At 47.1% G+C, this 12,090-nt stretch overlaps 1 protein-coding gene across 1 annotated transcript in view; it reads right to left on the bottom strand.

Moving 5' to 3' along the window:
* ABCC8 (ATP binding cassette subfamily C member 8) overlaps nucleotides 1-12,090 on the bottom strand; it is a 434,375-nt gene that overhangs the window by 144,655 nt on the left and 277,630 nt on the right. The window contains exons 20-22 of the mRNA XM_069768187.1: nucleotides 6,205-6,289; nucleotides 5,978-6,058; nucleotides 1,571-1,708 (exon numbers count right to left, since the gene is read on the bottom strand). Of these exons, the coding sequence (XP_069624288.1) occupies nucleotides 1,571-1,708; nucleotides 5,978-6,058; nucleotides 6,205-6,289 (304 nt within the window). The remainder of the gene's footprint in view (nucleotides 1-1,570; nucleotides 1,709-5,977; nucleotides 6,059-6,204; nucleotides 6,290-12,090) is intronic.

Genomic DNA, 12,090 nt, shown 5'->3' with positions numbered 1-12,090 from the left:
TTGACCCGTCCTTTTTACTGAAGGTAGTGTCAGAGTCAAATTTGAGCCAAGAGATTATTCTTCCATCTTTTTGTCATCTTCCAAAAAATGAGAAGGAAAGGCTGTTTCACACACTTGACGTGAGAAGAGCAGTGTTGTGCTATGTAGAGGTCACAGCTTCTTGGAGGCAGGATTCGAATCTCTTCTTGCAATATGCTGGGAAAAATAAGGATAAAAAAGCCTCTAAATTAACTTAGTCTAGGTAGATCACGTCTACCATAGCACTAGCATATGAGTTGGAGAAAAAAGATCCCCCGCTTAAAATTATAGCCCACTCTGCAAGAGCAATTTCTGTTTCCTGGGCCAAAAGAGCAGGGGCTTCCATGGAACAGATTTGCAGGGCAGAAACTTGGTCCAATATAACAACCTTCTGTGGACATTATGAGTTAGATGTTATGTCAGGTCAGCAATTGTCCTAAGGACGAAAGGTCCTACAGGCAGTGGTCCCACCCTGGAATGCCATTTAATTGGTATCTCTCCTGAAGTGCTGTCATGTGGGACGTCCTGGGAAAATACAAATTCAAATTAGACCTACCGGTAATTATATTTCCAGGAGTCCATCATGACAGCACCATTACGCTCCCTTCCCTGAACTTTTAAACTAATGTGAGTTAACATTTGTGTGTAAGTTAAATAAAATAGAGTTGCATCCATGGTGGTGTAGTGATTGGTAAAAGACACTGGGGTTGAGGGGGGGGGGGGGCTTTTAACCTCTTGGTTTGGCTGTCCCTAGAGGATATACTGGACTACCTCCTCCTGACGTGCTGTCATGATGGACTCCTGGAAATATAATTACAGGTAGGTCTAATTTCTATTTTTGTGATGTGTGCCACCACCTGGTTCAGCTGTTATTTCCTTATGGTTTTATATACTATTTTCAATAAAATGTTGTATTTTATATCTTCATTTTTGGTATGGTCTATTCTGCATCATGTTTTCCTATATGATCCTATCTCATTTTGTGCATGACCCCTGATTCTATATTATTTACTATTTATAAACTTGTTCTGTGTCTTGATAGAATAGAGGAAGCCAGATCCTAGCGGGATAAAGCCGCCATAGCTCCGGACCCTCCCCTCACGAGGCCTCCTCCTCTTCAGCAGACTCCTCTCATTCATCAGACTCCTCCCCTTCTAAGACACTCCCATTCATCAGACTCCTCCCCTTCTGAGACACTCCCATTCAGACTCCTTTCATTCATCAGACCCTCCCCTTATAGGACCCCCCATTCATCAGAATCCTCCCTTCTGAGACACTCCCATTCATGAAAGTGCTCCCATTCATCAGACTCCTACCCTTTTGAAACACTCCCAGATGCCTCCCATTCAGAAGACTCCTCCCATTCATCTAATACATGGCTCCATCCCCTCAGTCTATATAATAAGAAATACTATATTAAGACCATTCTATCCTGAGCCCCAGCCGCTTACACAAGTAAACCTGCCGTGTAAAGCATGAGGGTGTCCGAGGCCTGGGGCTTGGTGAGTAAGTATGACAGCATGGTAGAGATCCTTCTCCTGGCACCCCTTACCCAATCAGCGTGAGGCAGGTACTGCAGCTTGTGTGTGACCAGGACGGTGGTGGTCTTGTTATCTCGCAGGATCTTCAGGATGCCATCCTGCATCAGGTGGTCGCTCAGGTGGATGTCCAATGCGGAGAACGGGTCGTCCTGTGGAATGTCATAATGGAGGTAACAAACCCTCAATATGGTGGCTGCAGGCCTGAGAGCCAAGTGTAAGGCTCTACCACCTGCTAACAATCTGCAGGAGCAAGGAGTCGACCACCTCTGGATTTGAGCAGTCTAGAGGGCATGTGGCGGCTCTGGTGAGATAAGCAGTTCTGCAATGGTGGCGGCTCCTACTACGGACGCCAGGCATCAGGCTACACAATTATAAGGGAGCGTGTGGCACTAAAGCCCCAGTACCAGCGCTATAACCCCAGTACCAGCGCTGTAACCCCAGTATCAGCGCTGTAACCCCCAGTACCAGCGCTATAACCCCAGTACCAGCGCTATAACCCCCAGTTCCAGCGCTATAACCCCAGTACCAGCGCTATAACCCCAGTACCAGCGCTATAACCCCCAGTTCCAGCGCTATAACCCCCAGTATCAACGCTATAACCCCAGTACCAGCGCTATAACCCCAGTACCAGCGCTGTAACCCCCAGTATCAGCGCTATAACCCCAGTACCAGCGCTATAACCCCCAGTACCAGCGCTATAACCCCAGTACCAGCGCTATAACCCCAGTACCAGCGCTGTAACCCCCAGTATCAGCGCTATAACCCCAGTTCCAGCGCTATAACCCCCAGTACCAGCGCTATAACCCCAGTACCAGCGCTATAACCCCAGTACCAGCGCTGTAACCCCCAGTATCAGCGCTATAACCCCAGTTCCAGCGCTATAACCCCCAGTACCAGCGCTATAACCCCCAGTACCAGCGCTGTAACCCCCAGTATCAGCGCTATAACCCCAGTTCCAGCGCTATAACCCCCAGTACCAGCGCTATAACCCCAGTACCAGCGCTGTAACCCCCAGTATCAGCGCTATAACCCCAGTACCAGCGCTATAACCCCAGTACCAGCGCTATAACCCCAGTACCAGCGCTATAACCCCAGTACCAGCGCTGTAACCCCCAGTATCAGCGCTATAACCCCAGTTCCAGCGCTATAACCCCCAGTACCAGCGCTATAACCCCCAGTACCAGCGCTGTAACCCCCAGTATCAGCGCTATAACCCCCAGTACCAGCGCTATAACCCCAGTACCAGCGCTGTAACCCCCAGTATCAGCGCTATAACCCCAGTACCAGCGCTATAACCCCAGTACCAGCGCTATAACCCCAGTACCAGGTTTGTGAACCATTCCATTGTAGATTTTGCTTTATGTTTGGGATCATTGTCTTCTTGGTCTTCATGATGCTCTCTGTGCTTCACACAGAACCCTGAGGGTATGTGTCCACGTTCAGGATTGCTCCAGGCTTTGGTCAGGATTTTATGCAGGTAAAATCCTGACCAAATCTGCACCTGAGGTCACTGGCAGGTCACCTGCGGTGTTCTTGCGTGTTTTGCTCATTGTAACAACATGTGCGTTTTCGCGGCTATGACGCATGCGTTTTTTCCTGCATAGTGGAGACGGGATTTCATTAAATCCCCTCCACTATGCTGTAACATCTGGACGCTGCGTTTTTGACGCTGCGGCTCAACGCAGCGTCAAAAACGCAGCGTTTCCTGAACATGTAAACATACCCTGAGACTATCACAGATCAGGTGCATTTATACGGAGACGTGATTACACACCGGTGGATTATATTTATCAACATAAGGCCTCTTTCACACTTCCGTCGGTGCGGGTCCGTCGCTATGTGTCGGGCCGACGTACCGACGGACGTAGTCAATTTTTTGCACGAGGTGGGCAGTGGATGCAGTTTTTCGACATATCTGCTGCCCATTCTGCAGTCCAGAGAGGAGGGGGTGGAGTTTCGTCCTCGCATGCGCGGTCAAAAGTGGCGGACGCAACGGACAAAAAAACGTTACATTGAACTTTTTTGGTGACGACGGTCCGCCAAAACATGACGGATCCGTCGCACGACAGATGCAACGTGTGGCAATCCGATGCGATCCGTCGCTAATACAAGTTTATGGTCAAAAAACGCATCCTGCAAGCACATTTGCAGGATCCGTTTTTTGCCCTAAACGACGGATTGCGACGGGTGCCAAACGACGGAAGTGTGAAAGAGGCCTAAGGCATTTAGGACAACATTGGATCATTCAGAGATCCACAATGAACTTCTGGAGGGAAAGGAAAGGGGCCGAATAATATTCCACGCCACACACAAAAATTTAAAATAACCAATAAATTTCGTTCAATTTCACAATTGTGTTCAACTTGTTGTCGATTCTTCACCAAAAATTTACATTTGGAATCTTTATGTTTGAAGCCTGATATGTGGGAAAAGGTTGAAAAGTTCCAGGGGCTGAATACTTACACAAGGCACTGTATGTGTGTATATATGTGTGTGTGTGTGTGTGTGTGTGTATATTACAGACCAAAAGTTTGGACACACCTTCTCATTTAAAGATTTTTCTGTATTTTCATGACTATGAAAATTGTACATTCACACTGAAGGCATCAAAACTATGAATTAACACACGTGGAATTATATACTTAACAAAAAAGTGTGAAACAACTGAAATTATGTCTTATATTCTAGGTTCTTCAAAGTAGCCACCTTTTGCTTTGATGACTGCTTTGCACACTCTTGGCATTCTATTGATGAGCTTCAAGAGGTAGTCACCGGAAATGGTCTTCCAACAATCTTGAAGGAGTTCCCAGAGATGCTTAGCACTTGTTGGCCCTTTTGCCTTCACTCTGCGGGTCCAGCTCACCCCAAACCATCTTGATTGGGTTCAGGTCTGGTGACTGTGGAGGCCAGGTCATCTGGAGTAGCACCCCATCACTCTCCTTCTTGGTCAAATAGCCCTTACACAGCCTGGAGGTGTGTTTGGGCTCATTGTGCTGTTGAAAAATAAATGATGGTCCAACTAAACGCAAACCGGATGGAATAGCATGCCGCTGCAAGAAGCTGGGGTAGCCATGCTGGTTCAGTATGCCTTCAATTTTTATTAAATCCCAAACAGTGTCACCAGCAAAGCCCCCCACACCATCACACCTCCTCCTCTTGCTTCAAGGTGGGAACCAGGCATGTAGAGTCCATCCGTTCACCTTTTCTGCGTCGCACAAAGACACGGTGGTTGGAACCAAAGATCTCACATTTGGACTCATCAGACCAAAGCACAGATTTCCACTGGTCTAATGTCCATTCCTTGTGTTCTTTAGCCCAAACAAGTCTCTTCTGCTTGTTGCCTGTCCTTAGCAGTGGTTTCCTAGCAGCTATTTTACCATGAAGGCCTGCTGCACAAAGTCTCCTCTTAACAGTTGTTGTAGAGATGTGTCTGCTGCTAGAACTCTGTGTGGCATTGACCTGGTCTCTAATCTGAGCTGCTGTTAACCTGCGATTTCTGAGGCTGGTGACTCGGATAAACTTATCCTCAGAAGCAGAGGTGACTCTTGGTCTTCCTTTCCTGGGGCGGTCCTCGTGAGCCAGTTTCCTTGTAGTGCTTGATGGTTTTTGCCACTGCACTTGGGGACACTTTCAAAGTTTTCCCAATTTTTTGGACTGACTGACCTTCATTTCTTAAAGTAATGATGGCCACTCGTTTTTCGTTACTTAGCTGCTTTTTTCTTGCCATAATACAAATTCTAACAGTCTATTCAGTAGGACTATCAGCTGTGTATCCACCAGACTTCTGCACAACACAACTGATGGTCCCAACCCCATTTATAAGGCAAGAAATCCCACTTATTAAACCTGACAGGGCACACCTGTGAAGTGAAAACCATTCCCGGTGACTACCTCTTGAAGGTCATCAAGAGAATGCCAAGAGTGTGCAAAGCAGTCATCAAAGTAAAAGGTGGCTACTTTGAAGAACCTAGAATATAAGACATAATTTCAGTTGTTTCACACTTTTTTGTTAAGTATATAATTCCACATGTGTTAATTCATAGTTTTGATGCCTTCAGTGTGAATTTACAATTTTCATTGTCATGAAAATACAGAAAAATCGTTAAATGAGAAGGTGTGTCCAAACTTTTGGTCTGTACTGTACGTGTGTGTGTATGTATGTGTATATATATATTGTTTCTGTTCTTCAATGTTTCTCCCAGTACCAGCACTATAACCCCAGTATTGGTATCAGACACACAGCCCCTTCCCCGGTACCAGTACTGGCACTATAGCAATGTACCCGGTATCTGGGCGTGTCCCCGCGCTCGTCTGACGCTGTGACTGCGCCCTTTGTCTGACCCTCCTGTACACAGGTGACCACAGATGATCGCCGCGGTCAGGCTGATGGCGCCGATGTTGTGGGATTAGCTGCTCACCAGGAAAACGACGCTCGTCTGCTGATACAACGCTCTGGCCACGCTGATGCGCTGCCGCTGACCGCCAGACAGGTTAATGCCCTGAAACACAAGACAGGACATCAACCCCCTGCAGCCCAGCTCGGGAACAACTACTGGTCCCGGCAGACCCTGACGTTCTTCTCACACGTTCCCTCCAGTTTGCCTGAGAACGTGGCGCCTCGAGTGGTCATCCGCGGCCCACTCACCCGCTCTCCGATCTGCGTCTGATCACCGTGGGGCAGGATGTCGATGTCCGGCTGCAGGGAGCAGGCGTCAATCACAGCCTTATACCTGGAGACACACGGGACAGGAAGGGTTAACGTGGGTGTAATCAGAAGCTGAGGAAGAAACGTTTTATTGGGGGCATGGACCCTCAGCCAGGGGCCACGTGTAAGAGGGGCCACGTAATACTCATCTAAGAGGGGCCACGTACATAACAGTATAATAGGGGCAACGTACATACATGAAGAGGGGCCATGTATATAGTCATATAATCAGCAGCTATATATACTCTTCCATCATACTTGTATAACACAGATCTGTCACGATAATGTAACTATGCCATGGTCTGAGTAATTTTCTAGAAGGTCCATGGTTCCAGACACATCCTGAGTTTTCACTCCCCCTCCCTCCCCCCTGCTATACAGCTGTAATGTGAGACCAGCAGCCCTCACTGAGGACTTTTATGGCCTTAAACTGAAAGTACAAGTAGAAGCACATGGAAAAAAACAAGGTTTCTTTGTCCTTGCAAATATAAATATCATAGCACCGGTTAATGATAGAAGTGGGACAAATACATTTTTGGCATGTGCCTCGGTAGAACTATCAGCCAGTGAGTTTTCTAGGTTCTAGAACCAGCACAATTGAGAAATGGATCACTACGTAACTGGGTCACCCAGCTACCTCATGTTTATACTTAGGGATTCATTTATGTCACGCTGAGGATAATGAAGTAAAAATGGACCAGTCATATAGAGCGCAAGCAACACAGTTCAGCTGGTATTAAAAAGTCTTCATTTAATATTTCCACAATGCGTTTCAACGGAATAGTTAATGATAACTGCCACCTGAAGAAGATGGAACTATTCTGTTGAATCGTGTTGTGGAAATATTAAATGAAGACTTTTTAATACCAGCTGAACTGTGTCGCTTGCTCTCCATCTGACCGGTCCATTTTTACTTCATTCAGTCTTATCCTCTTCTGAGGCATCCGGCCGGCGCTGCAGCGTGCTATCTGCACTAAACAACTCCCATCACCAGCTTGGCGCTCCTGTGAAGCCGCCTATTCTGACTCTGTTCACACACTGAGAATAATGACATGTGTGTCGTCTTTCTACGAGGTTCATACGCCGAGATATGTGGGATGATGTTTTTTCACATACTCAGGAAAGAGGAGTGCAGACCATAGCTCTGCCCACCCCATGAGGTCATCCAGGGGGGAGATCCTTAGTTTTGGGCAAAGGTATAAAACTCAGAGGCCCAGACAAGGGGGGTCTTTTGCCAGTGGACTCAGCTACGACAGGCTGTGCAATCTGACCTGAAGATTTTTGGGAATGTCCCCTTCCCCCCAGCCACCAGATGGCGTACCACTGAATGACATGAAAGAACTGTAAGTTGATTTTCACCGTTAATCCTTTTTTATTTGTAATTGTCTGTACATATGATACTTGTCTTCTATTATAATATCTTTTTACCCTTTTGTAAACACTGCCTACTTTTGGAGTAAAATATATAAAATTACTAGCTTTGTTTCTCCTTGCTCTATAACGTACTGTCACATCCTCTGAAATGAATTACGCTACTAATCTGGGTTGGCTCCGGACCCATTATTAATTAAGAAATCGGAGCTGGTGGCAGCAGATTTGTCCTGCGACTTTGGGAAACCTGGTAGCGATGGACGGCGTTGTTAATTATTGTTCCCAGCTGAGTGGGAGTAGTTATATCGCCCTCACTGCAGTGTGCCCATTAGCCAGTACATAGTAAGGCAGCCTTTATGGTGCAGTACCCTGTCTGACCTGAGGGTAAGTGGGGCTCCAGAGAGCTGCAAGATCCAAACCGGAACTGGGAAGTAGGATATAGATAAATCCCCATCAGAAAAGAACTGGGGCAACCAAACAACCCGGTTCATGACATATTGGGGTCAGCGGGGTGGGATGATAAAGTTATCCCCCTGTGATTCATGACAAGATCCCATCCACAATATCCCCCCATACACCGTGTGCAGAATCATTATCTGTGTCTCTGATAATTTATCACTGATCGTCATCGTTGCCGTCCATCCAGAAGGTGAAGAATCCTGAGTATAGGAAGTCACAGCGCAGTACTGCTCCGGCCACGGCCCGTCCACCTGCTCCATCCACAGTTGTCTCATGTCATCGATCAATAAAACCTGGGAACAATTTGCATCAGATATTACTTGGCCCAGTCCTGACGTTTCACTTCTGTGTCTTGCTCTGTCGTGGTCGGGCTCAGCCTCTTCACCTTGGCTGTGTATCTGAGTACTGAGCACCTTGTAATTCTGTGTCTTGCTCAGTGGTGGTCGGGCTCGGCCTCCTTACCTCAGCCGTGTCTCTGAGCATTGAATAACTTGCACACTGCGGGAGAGCCCGGGGTCAGATGCTACGGGGAAAGCTCAGGCAGACGGGACCTGAGCAGCGTGCTGAAGATAGCAGAAAACAGAAGGACCTGTGATCATGTGACCACAGGGGGCGGGGCTTAGCATCCTGCTGCTGGAGATGAGTGCAGGATTCTACGGGAACTCTTAAGGAGAGGGGAACTCAGGTCGGACAAGCGGGGGTCATACACGTAGAGGGCAGCGGGGTATAGAAGGGGCGAGCAGAGAACAGGCAGAACGTAGGCAAGGAGTCATACACGGAGATAGCAGCGCAGTACAACAGGGTCACACACACTCGGCCAAGGGTCAGAGTATAAGCGACGAGGAATGAGACAACTATGAGGCTGTAAGAAGCCTCCCAGAATCCCATAGTGAGGCCGCCCAGATTAACCTCTGAACTACCTAATCCCACAAACTATGCAGATCATGACAGGTGGTCGGGCTCGGCCTCCTCACCTTGGCCGTGTCTCTGAACAGTGAACACCTTCGGGCGGCGTCACACTCAGTGTAGGGAAATACGGTCCGTCTTTTACAGTCGTAATACGCAGAAATGTTCCCTGAACAGTGATCCGCATGTCATCCGTAGATAGGGTGTGGCTGCGTATTTTACGCATGTCATCCTCCGTATGTAATCCGTATGGCATCCATCCAGCAAGATTTTCTCGTTGGCTTGCAAGATGGACATAGAATGGATCCATGGGCTCAAATATTCGTGAAAACACACATGTATACAGTATAGTATATACAATGCCTACAAGTAGTATTCAACCCCCTGCAGATTTAGCAAGTTTAATAAGATGCAAATAAGTTAGAGCCTTCAAACTTCAAACGAGCAGGATTTATTAACAGATGCATAAATCTTACAAACCAAAAAGTTTTGTTGCTCAGTTAAATTTTTATAAATTTTAAACATAAAAGTGTGGGTCAATTATTATTCAACCCCTAGGTTTAATATTTTGTGGAATAACCTTCGTTTGCAATTACAGCTAATAATTGTCTTTTATAAGCCCTGATCAGGCCGGCACAGGTCTCTGGAGTTATCTTGGCCCACTCCTCCATGCAGATCTTCTCCAAGTTATCTAGGTTCTTTGGGTGTCTCATGTGGACTTTAATCTTGAGCTCCTTCCACAAGTTTTCAATTGGGTTAAGGTGAGGAGACTGACTAGGCCACTGCAACACCTTGATTTTTTGCCTCTTGAACCAGGCCTTGGTTTTCTTGGCTGTGTGCTTTGGGTCGTTGTCTTGTTGGAAGATGAAATGACGACCCATCTTAAGATCCTTGATGGAGGAGCGGAGGTTCTTGGCCAAAATCTCCAGGTAGTCCGTGCTATCCATCTTCCCATGGATGCGGACCAGATGGCCAGGTTCTTGGCTGAGAAACAGCCCCACAGCATGATGCTGCCACCACCATGCTTGACTGTAGGGATGGTATTGGGGTCGTATGCAATGCCATCCAGTCTCCAAACGTCACATGTGTGGTTGGCACCAAAGATCTCGATCTTGGTCTCATCAGACCAGAGAACCTTGAACCAGTCAGTCTCAGAGTCCTCCAAGTGATCATGAGCAAACTGTAGACGAGCCTTGACATGACGCTTTGAAAGTAAAGGTACCTTACGGGCTCGTCTGGAACGGAGACCATTGCGGTGGAGTACGTTACTTATGGTATTGACTGAAACCAATGTCCCCACTGCCATGAGATCTTCCCGGAGCTCCTTCCTTGTTGTCCTTGGGTTAGCCTTGATTCTTCGGACAAGCCTGGCCTCGGCACGTGAGGAAACTTTCAAAGGCTGTCCAGGCCGTGGAAGGCTAACAGTAGTTCCATAAGCCTTCCACTTCCGGATGATGCTCCCAACAGTGGAGACAGGTAGGACCAACTCCTTGGAAAGGGTTTTGTACCCCTTGCCAGCCTTGTGACCCTCCACGATCTTGTCTCTGATGGCCTTGGAATGCTCCTTTGTCTTTCCCATGTTGACCATGTATGAGTGCTGTTCACAAGTTTGGGGAGGGTCTTAAATAGTCAGAAAAGGCTGGAAAAAAGAGATAATTAATCCAAACATGTGAAGCTCATTGTTCTTTGTGCCTGAACTACTTCTTAATACTTTAGGGGAACCAAACAGAATTCTGGTGGGTTGAGGGGTTGAATAATAAATGACCCTCTGAAAAGACTTTTCACAATTTAAAAAAAACAAAACAAAGAAATAACATTCTTTTTTGCTGCAGTGCATTTCACACTTCCAGGCTGATCTACAGTCCAAATGTCACAATGCCAAGTTAAAGGGAACCTGTCACCCCGTTTTTTCAGATTGAGCTATAAATACTGTTAAATAGGGCCTGCGCTGTGCGTTACTATAGTGTATGTAGTGTACCCTGATTCCCCATGTATGCTGAGAAATACATTACCAAAGTCGCCGTTTTCGTCTGTCAATCAGGCTGGTCTGGTCAGGTGGGCGTGTTCACAGCGCTCTTTTCTTCCCCAGCTTTCCGTTGGTGGCGTAGTGGTGTGCGCATGTCCAGAGTTCCGACTTCCCTGTGCCCACGTGAAGACACAGCGCGCGATCTGCGCTGTAATCCCTTGCATCGGTGGGGGCGGCCATCTTCCTGGGGTCGTGCGTGCGCAGATGGAGTGCTCTGCTGCACGGGGCTTCAGGAAAATGGCCGCGGGATGCCGCGCGTGCGCATTAGAGATCGCGGCGGCCATTTTCCCAAAGCCGAGATGCAAGCTCAATCTCAAAAAACGGGGTGACAGGTTCCCTTTAATTCCAAATGTGTAAACCTGCTAAATCTGCAGGGGGTTGAATACTACTTGTAGGCACTCTGTGTGTATAATATATATATATATATATATATATATATATATATATGTATAACAGAAAAATGGTAGCTTACTGACTGAGCACTCCTCCCGTCACCATGTGGGTTTTAATTACATCTACTCACACTTGGTTCCGGCCAACCCATATGTAGGCTTTACTGACACAGGTGTCCACATTCACCCAGACATTGGCCTTCGGTAAGTGTTCACATTTGGACAGGGAGGTCAGGGACCCATCAGATTAATGAGACCACCTTGACGATGGTTGATGGGCTCACACTATTTGATTAAATTCTGTGCAAAGCGTCTCTCAAATATTTTCCTAATGTTCGAAGGCCATTTTGCTATTCATATTTCATGTATTTCATATTAGACATGCTTTGCCACGGCTTTTCTAGAGAACACCGCTGCGTATTTCTCGCAAGTCACACGCATGGTCCTTGTGTAATCCGTATTTTTCTCGCCCCCATAGACTTTCATTGGCGGATTTTTTGCGCAATACGCTGACAAACGCAGCATGCTGCGATTTTCTCAGCCCGTAAAATCCGGCTGCGAAATATACGGCAGATAGGAGCTGCCCCATAGAGAATCATTGGTCCGTGTAAAATGCGTAGTTTTTGCGCCTCTCATACGTCCGTAAAACTCTCTAATGTGACGCCGGCCATG

This window comes from Ranitomeya imitator, chromosome 5 (genome assembly GCF_032444005.1).
Source record: "Ranitomeya imitator isolate aRanImi1 chromosome 5, aRanImi1.pri, whole genome shotgun sequence".
NCBI lineage: Eukaryota > Metazoa > Chordata > Amphibia > Anura > Dendrobatidae > Ranitomeya > Ranitomeya imitator.
Note: the sequence above shows the minus strand (reverse complement) of the source record. Positions and strands in the feature narration are given on the sequence as shown.